Source organism: Ascidia mentula, chromosome 4 (genome assembly GCF_947561715.1).
Source record: "Ascidia mentula chromosome 4, kaAscMent1.1, whole genome shotgun sequence".
Lineage (NCBI taxonomy): Eukaryota > Metazoa > Chordata > Ascidiacea > Phlebobranchia > Ascidiidae > Ascidia > Ascidia mentula.
In genome coordinates, this window is record NC_138569.1 from 2453687 (window position 1) to 2471654 (window position 17968).

Genomic DNA, 17968 nt, shown 5'->3' on the forward strand with positions numbered 1-17968 from the left:
TAACATTTTTATTTTTCGGATGCGAGAATGTTTTCTTAGTTTACGCTGCAGAATATCCACCAACAGTCATGTGTGTGTACACATTACCATTAATTTATTGGAATTTCCTATTAGAACACCAGCAACCGCAAGACGTGTGCTTGCATTTTATTACATTGGCGAAATGTTCGACTAAAATTGAAGCAAATTTAACGACTTGATTTAATTTCATGAAGTTTGTAACGGCCATTTTTAAATGTTATCCTTTTTCCATGCCATCAGAACAAAAATATTATTTAAAGCAAACTAAACGCGTCGTTGAAGTATAATGTGTTTTCGTGTTTTTTTACTTTTTCTGCAAGTCATTTCAACATACGAAAGTGATAACAAGTAGTGTGCCTAAAGCAACGTGTTAATGACTCCAGATCCGAATAAGAAATGGAGAATGCGTCAAATTAGTTTAAAATCCGCGACACTGTGCGACGCTCGTCACTAATCCATCGAATGCTGCCTGATCCGAAATCGGACGTAATCTCATCGAACTAATTGAATTTCGGGTCAGGTCATACAAGCGTGGGAAATTTTGTTACGAGAAAAAGAATTTTAAACAGCTTTCCAAGGAATTTCATGATCAAAGACTATTCCGTTATAATCAAATGTATGTACAAAACCGAACGGAAATTGAACAAAAATCGGCTAAAAAGCTGTGTAACGAGCAACAACCACTATACGCACTATATCACACGAGCTTCAAGTAATTCACACGAACCATTGCGCACAAACCAAAGTCCACACACAAACCATTGCAAAAAAACGAATATAAAATCAGTTAAAACTCGCATGGTGAAACAGCAAAAGGTTTATGCTTGAAATTATACATAGTGGAACTGTCTTTCCAATATCTTGTTAGACTATGTCAACTACATTGTGAATAATACTATTCAAATGCATAGTAAAGAACTCATGTGTATCTGACCTACTAGCTACTGGTAATATGCCCTACAACTAATTCATGTACAAGGTTTCGCAAAATTACAATGGTTTAAGAGTGTGGTCGGGGTAGATTGTGCTTAAAATATTGGAATGATTGTTTGCAGGGAATGACAACACACAACAAGTCATGAAGTATTTAAGGCACAAATCGACAATTTTGACATAAATATGCCACCAACAATTAGGGTTGAACCCAATTAGTTTGCCCCATTTTAAATTGCAAGGCAAATTTTTGTAGTGGTTAGATACAGCTTCATCATGCAGTACGTTGAAAATAACTGTCACAGTCCATTAAGCTGACATCCAAGTGGGTACCAATGTAAAAAGTACACAAAAGGTAGACAAGAAAACAAAACATTAGAGTTTATGTTCAATATTATCAAAGCACAATGCTGACAGACATGCTCAAAAATGAATTCACACAGTAGAAACTTTTATTTGCTTGACTGATGACTGTGAGACGTCCTCCTTTTTTACTTGCGACCTGGTCATGGGTGATGCCGACCTCCTCTGCTGCAGCATCCGTATTTGTTTCGACAAAACTGCAAGTCGCGGTGAATTGACAGTTGATTTGCTTCCTCTCAGAACATTCTCTGGCAGACTCACGTGACTAACGGCCTTTGAGTTCTTTGTCTTCATATCCAAGTTTAGTGAAACTGAGTCTTCATTGCAGTGACTGAGCAAATCAGGCTTTGGAAGCGGTGATGTCAACTCATCATCTCCTGGCTGGGGAAAATGCTTGTAGGAATCCTTGTCCTTGGTCTTTGCCGGAGTGTTTGCATGGTTTTTCTTCCTTAATATTCCACTGAAGGTACGGTTTCTTTTTCTTGTTCTTGACTTGTACTGGATCACCTCGCGATGCTTGTCAAAGTTTTTAACGATCTTTTTCTTTTTGGCAGAGTTTGGCATGCTGGTAACCTTGTTGTACAGATCGCTAATGGCATTTTCAGTCTGTTCTTTGGTCCTGTCACTGTATTGCAATCGTGCGCTAGCTGTTCTTTTTACAGCACTAGATGGTGCCACAAGTAATGTGGAACTGACTTGAGGAGACAAACATTGGGCAATTTTGTCTGGATAAAATACCTTTGCAGCTTCTCTAATGTACAGTGGGGCAGTGAAGATTTTTTGTGAGTGTCGAATCATAAAAGCAACATGTTCATTAAGTTTTCCTACTCTGTCATGGATGTCGGAGGCCTTGACGTTTCGTGGCCATATCAAATGTGGTGCAAACATTGCAGACAGATTGGCAGCATTCATTTTGTTGAAAGATTGTTTTTTGGCAGTGTGATAAAGCAAATTCATGATGGCACGCAAAACATTGCGGTAATTTGTTGGCAACAGAAGGAGGAGAAGCTGAAGAGTTTCAATTCGCTTTCCTTTATTGACAGTAAAAGCTTTAGTTGAAGGGTCTTGTGTCATCATATTTGCAATCTGAATATGAGCATTGAAGTGTTTGGAAGGAAGGAGCAGTGGTTCAGATAGTTGGCCAAGAAATGTTTTTAAAACGCTGGCAACATCATGGGCATGAAATTTGCTTTTTGTAAAGTCGATGCACACACCTGTGCTGAGGGCTGTAACAAGCTGACTCTGTCGAACTGAATTACCAGGTTTGCGAAACAGACCTTCCACCTGAAGGTTTTCCCCGAGGAAATCTGTGAGCTGTTGCACTTGTGCCATTGACTCATCAGTTAGAACTGACCCAAATCCATTAGTTTTCACATCTTTCTTTTTCATCAACGACCAAGGTTTCAAATTGAGTTTGCTGCTTGCATCCTTTAAGGTCCCATCATATTTTGCACGAATTAAATCCAGTTCAGCTCCAGGGAGATCAAGCATTCTGGTCAGGTGACTTACAATCAGCTCATTAAACTCCTCCCATTTTTCAAATTTCAGTTTGATCACAAAATGATCAGGATTGTAAAATTCTTTTTGCTTTACTGGTGTTTTTTCTATTAGTTCCATTTTCAACACAATCTCTTGTATACCGTATGTAAGTTAAATCATGCTTAAAATGGCAAAGGTCCAGCCTATTGTGCTATAGAAGCTTTCAGACAAAAAAGAAGATTCAATAACAACGTCATACTCATACTGCTGATCTGAAAGGACTGGTTGAAAAAACGTTGACAAATTTTATCGGCAAACCGACAATCTGACTTACTCTGCAAAACTATATAACAATTTTGAGACAATTGATAATCGCTATGTCAACTAACGCGCGAAATTATAACAACATTTGAATTCGTGGCAGTAAACTCATTATAAAAGACACAATTGAAGTGAAACCAATTTTTATCGAATTGAATCAACTTTCAAAATCTTTTTCTTTGGCGCTGCATTTTTTACACTTGGTGGTGTAAATAAATTTATTTTAACTGAGGGGGAAAGCATTTTCCTTTTTTGCAAATTCAAAGTTTAAAACACGAGGAAAATTATTTACCGGATTTTTATTTGTTAAATAACATTCTGTTTTGAATTTTGTACCCAAAACTAAGTAAATGCGACGTACTTAGAATGTTATGGCGACAGAAGTGGTGAATTGAAACTTGACAAGGAATTAACAAAGGACGAGAACAATCAGTTTGAAGATCAAGGTTGTCAATATGATATTCCTCAGTTATTTTGGTATTTTTGGCATACAGTATATAAATAACGTTCCTTAAGTTCTGGGCAGCTCATACTTTTTTATTTGTTGTAATTTTTATGTCCTAATATTGTTGGATTGTTGCTATATTTGGTTTTTAATGCAAATTCTCAACTGCTTTAGGGTGCTAGTGACCACTATGTTGTTTGTTTAAATCTTGTACTGTGCAAGAATGGGTGGGCTGTGCACAAAATGCAGGCCGCAGGTGCCCAAAGACAAAAACTCCAGCATCAAGCACCATGGGAGTTTTCTTCGCAGGAAAACAAGCATCAGTGCTGCATTTTCATTCGCCACCGGGTCACCTGCTACGGAACGTGATGTCATGCTCCCTGGAGTCGAAACTGAGGAAAAACCACAATCAAATCTACTTGATATTAACCAGGCAACTGAAGAAGACCTGATGACACTCCCCCAAGTGGGTAGAGTGATTGCCCATAGTATAGTGGAGTACCGTAAAAAGATAGGTGGATTCCGGAGAGTAGAAGACCTGGCCTTGGTGAGTGGAATTGGAGCAGCCAAGCTACAAAAGATAAGGAAAGAGATTTATGTATCAGCACCAAGATCAAAAAATAACTCCAGAAGTGAAAGCAGCTCCAGTTTTTCTCTGCCACTTAACATTAACAAAGCGTCTGTTGCCCAACTGTGTAACGTTGAAGGTGTAAATGAAGAGCTTGCAAAGCAAATTGTTCAATACCGGGATAAACATGGAAAGTTTCATCATATCACCGATCTTGTGGACCCAGCGCAGTTAATTGACACACCAACTCTTTTGAAGCTGAAATATGTGTTGTCAATTGATGGACTAGGCCACTCACGCAATGTGAGTAATTGCTCAGGCAGACAGGTGAACGTTATTGGTTATGGGCCGGAGTCTATTCCATCCACAAGGCCGTGGGTAGAAAGTGTTCCGAGTCTGCAGGATGGTCGGCCGGTCATAAGAGTTGGCACATGGAACCTGCAGCAGTTTTCTGTTGAAAAAGCCCAAAACCCAGGAGTGCGTGAAGTTATTTGCATGACGCTACTAGAAAATGACATCAAAATTTTGGCAGCACAGGAATTGGCACACCCGGATGCTTTGGCAATAATTGTAGATGAACTCAATACACCAACTCTGCCTAATGTTCGGCGAGCCAAGCGGACTGGTGTTTGGAAATGCACGGTGTTAAAAACAGCTGCTGGAAAAATGTACCAGGGTATGGAGTACAGTGGTTTCCTGTGGAATGAATGTAGCAACACAGAACTCTACAGTAGTTCACTCTTAAACAAATCTAAAAATGAAAAACAGTTTGCAAGGCAACTATTTTTGGGTTATTTTAAGGTAATTGTTTGATTAATCATAACTATGGTTTCGGGTAGATAGTAAATATTTGTGCAATTGGGGAAAAGTTAACAGCAATCAAAACACTTGTAGTATGTAAGTTTTTTATTTATTTGCAGATAAATCAATTTGATGTGGTTCTTGTGAGTGTACATCTGAAAGCTGTCAGTTATGCTGATGCAGAAAAAGATCTCAACAAACTTGGTTCAGAGATAAGCTGTTTGCCTATCTTGATTGAGACACTGAAATCACACATTCCGGAGGAAAAAGATATCATCATTGTTGGTGATTTTAATCTTGAGCCCGATAAACCTGAGTTTGAGGTGCTGCGAGAAAACAATTTCACCGCTGTTGTTCCTGAGTCAACAGCCACAAACATTAGCACCAAAAATCTTCAGGGTTCACGATGCTATGACAACATGTGGCTCAGCCAATCAGCTTTTAGATCTTACACTAAGCAATGGAAAGTGATAAGAAATGGTTTGACCAGCCCATGGATACCAGATGGTTGGTCGTGGGGGGGAGTGGTGTCAGACCATTGCCCAGTGATGTCAGAGTTTTTTGTTGATGTTGATGTCGATCGGGAAGCCAGCAATAAAGACCTGAATGGTTTACGTTTGAGCATTGGATAAAAAATAGAGCAAATATTCATGTCATACCTCAAATACATCATCTGTGAATCCCAATTCAGCAACTAAATTTCATTTTGTTTTAAGTGTGACTTTGTAATTAATCCTGTATTCATATCAAATTGTGTGTTTTGTTTGACAGAATCTCATATTTATTTTTCAGCATATGAGCATAGGTGCTGACCTGTTTTTAATTATGCAACTGATATGCATCAAATATTCATTTTGCTCCAATACAACATAATTTCAAGGAGCATATGTACATTGCGTAAATATCATGACATCAGGCATATTTCTGTGCATCTTACTCTTCAGTAAAATTCATATGCTTTGTGTTGTTAGTTTTTACTTTAGATCAAACATAAAGAGTGTTTGCTGAACAAGGCAAAAATACCAGTGAACAGTATGACTTTGTACATTTTCTGGCATGTCAATCATAAAGCAGTTTTTGGAACATATGATTGAAATGAAAACTAATGCCTTTATTTTGTTGGATTTGCTTTTGTTGTATCCATTACTAACGTCATTGTCAACGTGACATGCTGTTGATTTTGTTTTCAAACATTTACTAAATGCTTTTGCCAGCACTTGTCAACTTTTAATTGCTAACTAATATCAGCGCATGTGTTTAATCAGCTTTTGCTTCCTTGGTTGTGTTGTCAGACATGTTGTCGATAAATCGCTAAATATCTGTGTTTAACTTTTCTTTTGTCCACAAATTACCCATCTGTCAACAAATTGTTTACACAATACACGTACGTTGATTCCACAATTGTTAATCCCCTTACCTGGCATTTTTCAAATGTACTTTTTGTAAATGCCAACCTTACATTACATTGAAGTAACAAAACTAGTGAAAGGAAAGGTTTCGCATGTTTTTTAAACCCATACTGTTTGTAAGTTTGTTTGTGTGTATCTGTTCAATTGTGCCTTAAAAGTGTTATATTTATTCAATAAAATTCGTGCTTCTTGTTATGAAACTATCGGGTTTACAGTGGCTGAAAAGAAAAATGATTCTGCTATCATCTGTGTCCATTAACTATTACAAATGTATCGAGTCTTTGGCAATTTTTTTACGTTCAACCCTGCCAGTGTTTAATATTTCTATACACCACACCCGCTTTTCGTGTGCACGGCATGTAACGTCAAAAAAACGAAATCATTTTTGCCCGAACATACCCTGTGACTGATCAGTTAAGGCGCTGTCAACTGGTAAAGCGTCGACATTCTTCACTTCCGCTGTTCGTCTTTGCGTGGACGACCACCATGTAAGCGGTCAGCGTATTCTACGCCAGTCATGGGAAGCGGGAGTGACGTATATTAATAACGTACGAAGTAGGTTAGAAGGTGCATGTGATTCTGGTGGGAAATTCATTGCGTTGAATTTGTTCGATTTTTACGCCATGACGTTGCACATAGGTATATGTTTTCTTCTTTTAGCATAGAATCTGAAATGTTGATCTATAAGGTAACTATCCTTTCGGCGTCACGTGTTTTTATGGGTTTTGGCAGTTTTACGCAGAGCAGGTGTAAGTTACCAGGAAAACAGCAAAGTATTTGATTGTACAATAGGTGCTATGAAGCTGTATAAATTGTGGTATATCTCTGCAAGTGCTGCCAGCACGAGTAGAACAGTCTTATTTTAAACCGCATCAAGACAGCCAAACCGAGCCTACATCCAGTAACAGTAAATGACAAGGCGCTGTCTGAAACGTTTTCCGCGCCTGCAAGGAAGTCACAATCATCTTTTTTTGTCACAATGCTGGTGGAGTGTTTACGTATTTGAGTCGTCGCTAATTTCGATTGGAATATGCATAGAAAAAAAGGTTATTTTTTGCCAGATTGAGCTGGATTTTTAATTCAGCCAACAGAATATTTTTGTTTGTCTAACCGCAGGGCATAACGGCAGCACAGTCATGTAGCGCACAACCAGCAAACTTGCATTCTAGACGAGTTTGAAACGACGTCGCATTGTTCTTCAAATTATTTATCGTGACATTTGTGATGGACTAACTGTAGGATCCTCCGAACGATCCTCCTCTTGAGAAATTATTTTGTGAAATCTCGCAGTGCATGTGTTACCGCAAATTGGTTGTTTCTCAGTCTCTAGCGTGGCCAGTTCATAAAAGTTTGCTTCTGCGTACTTTTGAGCCACAGCGACACTGGTTTCGATGTGCAAAGAGACCAGTATGGACGTATTATGTCCTTAGAAGTGCGAGCCATGTTTAACACGAAATGCTTCAAAGGCGAGGTAAAAGTGTATGACAGTATCGGCTACATATAAATTTTGTAACAGTAACAGCTCGCAAACCCACAGGCAAGGTTGCATTTGATTTGCATCGTCACGCACTTATTGTTTCGATTCAAGAAGCGTCGGAAATGAAGTGGTTTTGCATGTAAGGAATGCAACTGTGGGCGCGAAAAAAACCACTGATTACCACTAATCGCTGAGGAAATAATCAACTACAAACTGCTTTCAACTTGTCAATAAGTTTCCGAAAACAAACATGACTCAATTCTTGAGTCTCCGCACTTGCCATGAGGATGCTAGAACACTTTCGAGGTCATAATGTTGTGTAAATGGTTCACGAATATGTGAAGACGATTAAGGTTTCAGGCAACACTTTGTCAATACCATCAGCTGCAGTATTTTAGAATAACCAGTGACCCGAAGGTGGTTGTTATGTACAAAGTATTACTATTTTGCCAGGTTTGAATCCTCATATTCGTTAGTATCTGTGAGCAATAGCCTCGGGCTTGTAACATGCATGGTTTATACAATGTATTCTGCCCGGGGTTTGTTTTGTTGTTTTGTCTAATCCTGAGCGCATGTACCGCATACACCCTTTGCCGTGCCATAGCAGATAAGATTACGTGTTGCTGTAAAATATTTCAGCAACCGGTTCTCTTAAGTGAAACAGGCCTGCACGTAGGGTTGTTAACAACCGGTTCATTTAGGTCGTTAAATTCCAAGAACAGTTTCGTTCGAACCGATTGAAATCGGCTGAAATTCACCACTGTTATCAGGTTTACATATTTAGTAAATACTATTTTATCGTGAGGTTTTCAGGCTTGGCAGCCCAGGCAATGCAGCCCAGCTGGATCAGCCACTTTTTCCTGACAAGTCGGAACAAGATTTGAAAAATCAAGCTCCCGGTGAGGTTTGAACTCACGACCCTGGGCTAACCAGGCCCAACGCTCTACCAACTGAGCTACAGGAGCTCAGTGGTTTCACGGGGTATATTGTGGCCAAGGTACACTGGTGCGCAAGCGCACAACTTGCCAGGCAACCTTCACATATACGTAGGGGATCTCTACCACCGTATCAGATGACGCAGTAATATTTCATGCAATGGCATGACAGGCAGGATCGCCCCACTGCGCAGGTCCTTGCTTGGCGATCACAGCTAACGTATCGCGATCATGAGGTTTTCAGGCTTGGCAGCCCAGGCAATGCAGCCCAGCTGGATCAGCCACTTTTTCCTGACAAGTCGGAACAAGATTTGAAAAATCAAGCTCCCGGTGAGGTTTGAACTCACGACCCTGGGCTAACCAGGCCCAACGCTCTACCAACTGAGCTACAGGAGCTCAGTGGTTTCACGGGGTATATTGTGGCCAAGGTACACTGGTGCGCAAGCGCACAACTTGCCAGGCAACCTTCACATATACGTAGGGGATCTCTACCACCGTATCAGATGACGCAGTAATATTTCATGCAATGGCATGATAGGCAGGATCGCCCCACTGCGCAGGTCCTTGCTTGGCGATCACAGCTAACGTATCGCGATCGCGAAGGTTGCCTGGCAAGTTGTGCGCTTGCGCACCAGTGTACCTTGGCCACAATATACCCCGTGAAACCACTGAGCTCCTGTAGCTCAGTTGGTAGAGCGTTGGGCCTGGTTAGCCCAGGGTCGTGAGTTCAAACCTCACCGGGAGCTTGATTTTTCAAATCTTGTTCCGACTTGTCAGGAAAAAGTGGCTGATCCAGCTGGGCTGCATTGCCTGGGCTGCCAAGCCTGAAAACCTCATGATCGCGATACGTTAGCTGTGATCGCCAAGCAAGGACCTGCGCAGTGGGGCGATCCTGCCTATCATGCCATTGCATGAAATATTACTATTTTATCGTTAAGGTTTGTATCTGTTTACACGTATTCAACCTACAGCCAAAAAGAATTTCTAGGCAATAATGGAGGTGTAGTAAAGTTAGAGAACTGCACGAATAGAAGTAAAAAAATGTCGATGGTCATCTTCACTTACACGACTGAAAGCATCTTCCACGTTCTCGGGCGACTTAATTGTTAGATGTTGCTAGATTCGAAAAGGCCCCAAGGGTTGCAGACGATTTCCATGAAAATTCTTTAAATCAACTTTGGATATGACAAGGGCCGTACTGTCTCGCAATAACCACAGAAGGATACTTGCTTTCATACTATTGGCAATTGCGAACGCATCTGTGGTTTATCTTGTAATGACACGCACAGAAAAGGCGACAATTCGTCGAAAAATTCAATTTGCAACACACTGGGGGCAAAATACCTGGCAGCATCAAAATGAAATGACTGATATTTCCATCATACGCAAGCTGCAGAGACGCGATGACCTATGGAAGGAGATTACGCAGTACAACGAATTGAACGTAAAGGTGCACGTCAATATTATTGTTAGTTTCAAGCTAACGCAAACGTTTGTACCAATGTTTCTCGGTGCCCTTTGAACTTGTGTAAAACTGCTTGTATTTCATAACCTTTTGTGACGGTACGCTGATTGGGAAAAAACAAATCCACATATTTATTTACGAAAGGTTGAATGGTGACTTGGTTATGTATGACCCGAGGAACCTGGAAATACAAGCATTTGATTTATCATGAATATTTTATATCTTGTTAACCTGTAGCCTCATCAAGATAATGTCAATTCTTTGTTTTTTCTCAGAACGAAAAACGACGGCTTCCAAAAGTAATTGGTATTGGAGTTAAGAAATGTGGAACGGGCGGCATAATCCACTTTCTTAATCACCATCCTCTGGTAAAAATCCCCCGAACAAGGGAAACCAAGTTTTTCCACTCAAGAAAACTTAACTACACGAAATACAGGTGAAGTTTTGTTACTACCGTTCTGACATTGTATCGCATTCAAACCGAAATCAACAATATGTCTGATATGACCAAGCAGTAGTCTATACAAAACCAAGTGTTATTTTGCTGCCAGCAAAAGATTTGTTCAAACAATTTTTCTCCAATGAAAAGTATTCTCTATCAAGGTTGTTGTGTGCAAGGTAACAAGAATCGCGTTTTTGTTAATCAAGGAAAAAAAATCTGCCGAAACACGCAATATTTTTTCCTGTACACTCTGTGTACGAATGTAATGCCTCGCTTTACTTAATTGCTAAAGCGAATAAAGCAGTTCTAAGCTCAAGCAATGAATCATTACCAGCGCAATTTTTCTCTCAAAATGTTCCGATTATTCTTAAACAAATCTGTATTCTTTTCGAAGGATGAAGATGCCCTTCACCAACGATAGGCAGGTTGCTATGGAAAAGAGCCCGTCGTACTTTAATGCCGCCCCAGAAGAAGTCCCGGATCGAATTAAGTCAGGAATACCGGACGTCAAGCTGATACTGATCGTTTGCGATCCAACACCGAGGGCTTTTTCCGATTACGTCCACGAGGTTGGTAAATTTACAAACCATCTCCCAAAATATCTCTTATAATTAACTTTCCTCAACGATACAAGGCGTCGATGTTGCCAAGATTTGTTAATCGGCCAAAAACGATGTTGAAATTGCAATTATTGTCAACGCGACCACTGCATTTGGTTTGTTAGGCTCATGATACGGAGGAAGAATGTCATTTAAATAACATAAATCAACCTGTTCTTACTAGGTGGTACCGATTGTCCAAAATTGAAGTGATTGACGATCTGTGTCAATGTGGTCTTTTATTTTATTATGTTTATTTATTTATGGCAAACATGTACAACAAATGATTTGGTTTGAAGAAATTGACATTATAATTTACTAAAATGTCTGTGAAGGTTCTGGTGCCTTCATTTCTTTCTATAAAAATCCACATACTGTGTGGCTTCATTCCCTAAAACCAACACTATTTGTTGTTCAATCAGTTTATGTGGCATAAACAAATGTCAATATTTACAGCGCAACAATTTTTTTACCAACCACGTCAAGATGGTTGCCAAATACAAAACTTTTGATGATTATGTCGACACTTATTTGCCAAAAGTTCAAATGAAGATCGAAGAGTGGAAGCCGCAAAACTCATCCCTTGATGACGAGCCCGCGAACGGTCAAAGGAAAAATATCATCAAGCTCAAACAAACTGATTCAGCATCCACGATACTTACGCATGGATTATACACAGCTCATATTGGCAGGTGGAAGTCAGTATTCAATGAATCAAATCTCAAGATCATTGAAGGAAACCAATTCCTGGAGGATCCAGGAGCCATCATGGAGGACCTCCAAGATTTCATCGGTCTTCCAAAACTTTTGCTCCGTGAGGATTTTGTGAAGCGACCTGACACAGGTTTCTACTGCTACCGTCGATTTACCGAGGAACATCTTAGAAACCAAACAAACCCCACAAATCACGAATACATGCAATGCTTGAACAGAGGCAAGGGGTTAACGCGGAATAATCAGAAAACCATACCGTCGGCTGCTTTTCAAAAACTGAGTTATTTTTATCGTCCATTCAACGAGAGGTTTTATAGAGAAGTTGGAGAGGATTTCGACTGGTTGTGACACGAGCTGTTTGTTTGTCGTTTTCGGTAAAAATAACTGGTGCTCAATCGCAATGCCCGCACAATTGCCATTTAAATGGTAAATATATCGTTTTATTTGCAATTATATCGTTTTACTGGATCGTTAACAATCAACGCAACAATGTTTGGGGTAGCATTTTGAAACTAAAGCCAAGATCCAGTTGTTGTCAAGTTTTTCTGCAGTGAACAATTTGACTGTTGTAGGGTCATAGATAAGCATGATTCCCTGACGTTGATTTGGGTAAAGCTACATTTGCTTTAAACCTACTGGTCACCGTAGTAGCCTACATAAACGCTGTTAATGGTTTGGTCCCGGTCATATAATAAACAAACAAAACCCGTGTTTGCTAAAGTCGTCTAAGCCTTTGACGTCATTGAAACAAACACGATGGGCAAATAAACCATAAAGAAGCAACGGCTTTATATAACAAGCTGTGGCTTTCGAGGCGGGGATGTAACGTTATGAGGTAATGGATACATTGGGTTGAAAAATAAACGCACCAGGGAGGTATGCGCACTTTTCCTGGCATTTCTAACTCACAAGAGTTGTATTTTGTGCACGAAATCGACAGGCAGAACCGAATTGATTCACAAGCATGTTGTACTTTCGGTGAAAGAAGAGTCTAAAATGTTTTTGTATTTCGCGCTAATATATATTTGTATGGTAATATAAACTAAAAAACTGAGATGTATTAGGCATACAAGGCACATGCCTAATATCAGGGCCAGTCTGCCAATGACAGGATTGTATTTAAATGGGGGACAGAAGTTATTATCTAATAGTTAACCCTTGATGAGGTAAGAATTGTCTAGAAACCCAGCAGTTTTAACCTGGAGATGAAAACTTACTTTTCTGCAGAAAGAAATTGACTGACCATCTGATCATAGAACAAATATCTCAACGTTTTTTTGCACCTAAAACTACCCGTGAGTTCTTTTAAGGTATAAACAGAAAACCTCAGATCAACATTCAAATATTAGTGGAAAATTTCTGACAACAGTATTTTCGCATCAGGTCGCTATAACAACCAAACCTTTACCTTTTGTGTGTTGTAATCAAGCAAGTTTTTAAAAAAAACGTTGTATTTGCTAATACAGAAATAGAGTGCTCGCTGTAGACGCGGAAAGTTTGTTTGCACAACAGCACTGACACCAGTCAATAGTACCGGATATTTGTTCCTAAAACTGAGGGAACTTTTGGGAACAACCTTAACATGACAAATCAGGCCTCAACCCTTGGGAGGCAAAAAAAGATACTTTTCCTTTTCTTGTTTGGAGTAATAAATGCCTTCGCGCTATATTTGCTCGTGACACGGATGGAAAAGTTAGCATTTTTTCGAAAAATCCAAGTTGCAAAAAAGCGACTCGTGTTGACAAGCAACCAGCAGCAGTCAAGCGGAACGAATAAGATTTCTATTAAAAACAAGGTGGAGAGGCGCGAAGACTTGTGGGAGGAAATTGCGCAATACAACGCAGATAACCAGAAGGTGGGAACATTATAATGCGTTATGTAAGTAGTTTGCCTTTAAACGTGAAATGTGGGTAAAATGTTCCGTTATTTGGAAATTTCCTGTCCTTATTTATAGAATTTATTTTTTATTTTCACTTCACACCATGTTTTAGGCATTGTTGCGCACAATAAACTAATAAAGATCAACGACCGGTTTTAACAATAGCCCGAATTTATACAAAAATTTAGTATTAGTGTAAACCTTTAAGATCGCAGAGTCTCCAGGCAATATATTACAATCTACCTGCAGTGCACATATTAATTGGCTCCGTATATACATATATTATCAGGCTACATTTTTGCAACATTTACTATCTCTTGTGAACTCTCTATCACTAGAACGAAGAACGACGACTTCCAAAGGTAATCGGTATTGGGGTTAAGAAATGCGGAACTGGGGGAATCATTCGTTTTCTAAATCATCATCCGCTGGTAAAATCTCCAGAACAGATGGAAATGTTCTTCTTCAATTCAGAGAAAATTAACTACGAGTCTTACAGGTGGGATTCTCTTTTTATATTCGTACAATAAATAAAACAGAGAGTATATATGAGGTTTACACCTTACTACGGGGAGCGACAACCAGGCCCATTAGGCCATGGTCCGTTCTATGATCGCGAAGTTTATTATACAGTGTGAATATTCTCGTATCGATTGCTTAAATTATTAAGATGTCCATGGCACTGTGTTTATAAAAGTGTTCATATTATACCATAATAGTAGCTCTGTTCATTGCACTTGTGGTTTTAAACATGACCTGGTCGGTATTACAACGGGCCACAAGGCAGGCACGGTAACTTTTCTCTTTTCACATAGCAGTTAACTCGACAAGCATGAAGAATAGAATAGAACAGCACTATAAGCGAGTGAAAAGAATTTTCAGACACTATCCTGCGTTCATCCCATAACGTTAGAACGATCGTCACTAGGGTGACGTAACATTGTTGCTTTTTTGTACACATTTATGATGGAATTACAAATATCCTTTCAGTTTCAACGTCATAACAACTAATTGTTCGCTCATACACGTATGTACGTTTACATAGGAAAAGAATGCCTCCGACTAACGAACGACAAATCACAATGGAAAAGACGCCAATGTATTTCAATGGAGCCCCGGAGAATATTCCAGACCGAATTAAGTCAGGAATACCGGACGCCAAGTTGATATTGATCGTTTGCGACCCTACGTCAAGATCTTTTTCCGACTATGTGCATGAGGTGAGAGAGAAGTTTTTTACAACCTGGGAGTTTCAGAGAATCGTGTAAGCTTATTGATGCTTATTATCATATACAGCACACTCAAAACATGCATGACATTGTGGGTGACGATTCCCTTTTTACAATTGATGAAAGTTTTAATTTTAGCAATGTGTCTACCAAGAGGTGCAGAGCAAGGGGTTTAGGGCTGGCAAGCCTTTGTAGAAGAAATAAATTAGGTTCAATGCAAGCAATAGTGCCCATGGACTCCCCTTTTGATATCCTGTCCCTCACATACACCCTGTAGACTCGTATGGGCCGTATTGGTTGCACTCCCCTCTCATGGGGTTTGGTGTCAACAAATTATCCTACATCGTGTTAACATATGTATTAAGCAATGTGTTGTTGTCAGGCATATTATATTACAATTATTCTGTACTTCTAGCACTCATCAACGTATACTTTTATTTACCGATGAAGCCCAGTTGAATAACAGGCGAAACGTATAGGTGAATAGGTGAAGTAAAATACGTTTACTTGTGCCAGAATAACAGATTACTTCAAACATGAAAATAAGTTGCGTATAAGCTGCAGACAGATGGCCACTGTTTCGACCTAAAAGGTCTCATCAGTGCAGCTGGTGTGACTATAAGACGACTTTGCTGACCTAACGGCCAAGCATTGCTTATCATAAGAAAATAAGTGTTTAAAAAATGAAACAAGAAATTAAATGTGGACGTATATTTTATCTCAGCGGATAAGGTTCACCTATTATGGCGAGAAAATGGTTTCCAAATATGAAACATTTGATGAATATGTCGATGATTATTTGCCAAAAGTTCAAAGCAGGATCACGGAGTGGAAAACCAAGAACGCAACACATGATGTCGGCAATCTTAGAGAACACATCATCAAGTTTGGAAAAACTGATCCCGCATCCAAAATACTTACCAATGGATTATACACAGCTCATATTGGCAGGTGGAAGTCAGTATTCAATGAATCAAATCTCAAGATCATTGAAGGAAAACAATTCATGGAGGATCCTGGAGCAATCATGGAGGACCTCCAAGATTTTATCGGTCTTCCAAAACTTTTGCTCCGTGAGGATTTTGTAAAGCGACCTGACACAGGTTTCTACTGCTACCGTCGATTTACGGAGGAACATCTTCGAAACCAAGCAAGTAACACAACAGGAGGGTTAAACTGTCTGGGTGGAAAGGGAAGAACTCGGAATAATCAGAAAGCTGTTTCGGAGGCAACGTTAAAGAAACTGCGAGACTTTTACCGATCGTTTAATCAACAGTTTTATGAGGACGTTGGTGTTGACTATGGGTGGCTCTGAGCCATAACCTCGCGCAATTGTAACAAAAAAATAAATAAGGTTCTCAAAATCTGTTTTTTATGCAATCTTTTCCGAAACCGGCCATAAAGCGCATTTAGAGGAAATATAAGGTTTACAGTTTATTGATTATATCTTGAAACTTATGTACGGATGGGTAAAACCTTTAACAGTTTGGTCCACCTCCTGTCTTACACGATATTTTATTGATTTTTTTTACTTTTGTTTAAATTATCACGTGATTTACGCACACTGAGCCTTTTACGTTTCGGCCAAAAAAAAATCAAAAAAGAAAGAAAAATGGCGGTAAGTTAATGTGTTATAATATACGGCAAGCACTTTTTCCATCCCACGGGTATTGCCTTGTGTGGAACAACATAACGTTAGTCAGCAAATAACATAAGGCAACACGGTTGGTGACAACACGATTTCAACCTACGCACAATGAAACAGTGCCAGCAAAATTAGAAATAGGGGACAGTTGTGGATTAAACGCTTTGGACAGGCATGCAGGCATCCAAATATCGTAAAAGGCCGGACTCCTAGTTAACTTTGTTTCGCTGTTTTGCTGGTTTCATGTGATCTTGTCAGAGTTGTTTGTGCTTTCACGTTTTTACCAGTCTGCAGCAACTGACAGAATGTACACTAGTGTACAGACCTTTATAGACCTTCATGTCAGCTTCTTTCTATATTTATACGATTTTTGTTTAAACAGATGCACTCATGGGCGTATCCAGGGGGGGTCCGAGGGGGTCCGGACCTCCCCCCCCCCTTTTGTGAAATAATTTGGTCTTTTTTGATAACTAAACAAACGCCACTGTATTTTTTTGTCAAAATCCGCGTGAAAACCAGAAATTTTCTTTAACGTTGACCTATAAACCGCATCGTGCTTGCATTCACCATTGTTTCCAAACAGGGAGCATTGTTACCGAACACTTGGCAATGTTACCAAACATGTTGCATTGTTACGAAACAAGTGTCATTTTTCGTCAGTCCAAGAACGAAACGTCGTTTGTCAGTGGCCACGTTGTAATGACAAGCGGTTTACTTGCGTGAAAGTCAATTAGTTTAGTTGTTAAACTTTGAAAGCAGTAGTAATAAAACTACGGCGCAAGCACAATACAGCAAAACCTCGCATCGGGTGTTCCATGGCGTTACACAATTGCGCAAGCCAGAAAGCCACAGTTTATATGACGGTTGGCGCGAACAACGGCGTTCGTATTTTGCGATTCTCGCCCACAATTAACCTTAGTTTATACCTGAAAATCTTCAGCGCTCAGCCAGAAGATATTCCTCGGCGAATTAAGATGGCTATACCCGACGTTAAATTGATACTGATCGTTTGCGACCCGACCAAGAGAGCCTTTTCTGATTATCACCACGAGGTGTGTTTGTATTTTTATGGTACCTGAAGTGGCCGTAAATTAACTTGTATTTATTGACAAAAATTTATTGACACTGATGATGCTTTTAACAAAGTGAAATATATTTGTCTAATATAAAAAGACTGACAGATTTTAGCCTGAAACGAAAGTTTCTTAGATAGTGTATATATTTAAAATAAGGTGGAAATCGT

At 39.5% G+C, this 17968-nt stretch overlaps 4 protein-coding genes and 2 non-coding genes across 6 annotated transcripts; 3 read left to right on the forward strand and 3 right to left on the reverse strand.

The window, feature by feature from the left end:
• Window positions 1-650: 650 nt before the first annotated feature.
• LOC145898395 (rho GTPase-activating protein 19-like) lies at window positions 651-3003 on the reverse strand. Its single transcript, XM_082986834.1, has one exon. It carries the CDS (start codon window positions 2932-2934, stop codon window positions 1390-1392), a length of 1545 nt encoding a protein of 514 aa, XP_082842960.1. The 5' UTR covers window positions 2935-3003; the 3' UTR covers window positions 651-1389.
• A 737-nt stretch (window positions 3004-3740) lies between these two features.
• LOC145898391 (endonuclease/exonuclease/phosphatase family domain-containing protein 1-like) lies at window positions 3741-6530 on the forward strand. The gene is made up of 2 exons (XM_082986829.1): window positions 3741-4931; window positions 5051-6530. The coding sequence occupies exons 1-2, from the start codon at window positions 3786-3788 to the stop codon at window positions 5561-5563; spliced, it is 1659 nt and encodes a 552-aa protein (XP_082842955.1). The 5' UTR covers window positions 3741-3785; the 3' UTR covers window positions 5564-6530.
• A 2178-nt stretch (window positions 6531-8708) lies between these two features.
• Window positions 8709-8782, reverse strand: Trnat-ggu (transfer RNA threonine (anticodon GGU)). Its single transcript has one exon. It is a non-coding gene; the product is annotated as a tRNA-Thr (tRNA).
• A 292-nt stretch (window positions 8783-9074) lies between these two features.
• Window positions 9075-9148, reverse strand: Trnat-ggu (transfer RNA threonine (anticodon GGU)). The gene has a single exon. It is a non-coding gene; the product is annotated as a tRNA-Thr (tRNA).
• Window positions 9149-9730: 582 nt separating this feature from the next.
• LOC145898405 (heparan sulfate glucosamine 3-O-sulfotransferase 6-like) lies at window positions 9731-12464 on the forward strand. Its single transcript, XM_082986847.1, has 4 exons — window positions 9731-10202; window positions 10493-10653; window positions 11054-11228; window positions 11715-12464. Exons 1-4 carry the CDS (start codon window positions 9936-9938, stop codon window positions 12318-12320), a joined length of 1209 nt encoding a protein of 402 aa, XP_082842973.1. The 5' UTR covers window positions 9731-9935; the 3' UTR covers window positions 12321-12464.
• A 1192-nt stretch (window positions 12465-13656) lies between these two features.
• Window positions 13657-16395, forward strand: LOC145897084 (heparan sulfate glucosamine 3-O-sulfotransferase 6-like). The gene is made up of 4 exons (XM_082985254.1): window positions 13657-13827; window positions 14190-14350; window positions 14897-15071; window positions 15805-16395. Exons 1-4 carry the CDS (start codon window positions 13657-13659, stop codon window positions 16393-16395), a joined length of 1098 nt encoding a protein of 365 aa, XP_082841380.1.
• Window positions 16396-17968: the final 1573 nt, after the last annotated feature.

Bases quoted from the DNA above. Each gene is read 5' to 3' on its own strand.
- LOC145898391 (XM_082986829.1), top strand. From the start codon at position 3,786: ATGGGTGGGCTGTGCACAAAATGCAGGCCGCAGGTGCCCAAAGACAAA. The intron at 4,932-5,050 runs GTAATTGTTTGA...ATTTATTTGCAG, and splicing joins TATTTTTGGGTTATTTTAAG to ATAAATCAATTTGATGTGGT.
- LOC145898395 (XM_082986834.1), bottom strand. From the start codon at position 2,934: ATGGAACTAATAGAAAAAACACCAGTAAAGCAAAAAGAATTTTACAAT.
- LOC145898405 (XM_082986847.1), top strand. From the start codon at position 9,936: ATGACAAGGGCCGTACTGTCTCGCAATAACCACAGAAGGATACTTGCT. The intron at 10,654-11,053 runs GTGAAGTTTTGT...TTCTTTTCGAAG, and splicing joins CTTAACTACACGAAATACAG to GATGAAGATGCCCTTCACCA. The intron at 11,229-11,714 runs GTTGGTAAATTT...CAATATTTACAG, and splicing joins TTTCCGATTACGTCCACGAG to CGCAACAATTTTTTTACCAA.
- LOC145897084 (XM_082985254.1), top strand. From the start codon at position 13,657: ATGGAAAAGTTAGCATTTTTTCGAAAAATCCAAGTTGCAAAAAAGCGA. The intron at 13,828-14,189 runs GTGGGAACATTA...CTCTATCACTAG, and splicing joins ACAACGCAGATAACCAGAAG to AACGAAGAACGACGACTTCC. The intron at 15,072-15,804 runs GTGAGAGAGAAG...ATTTTATCTCAG, and splicing joins TTTCCGACTATGTGCATGAG to CGGATAAGGTTCACCTATTA.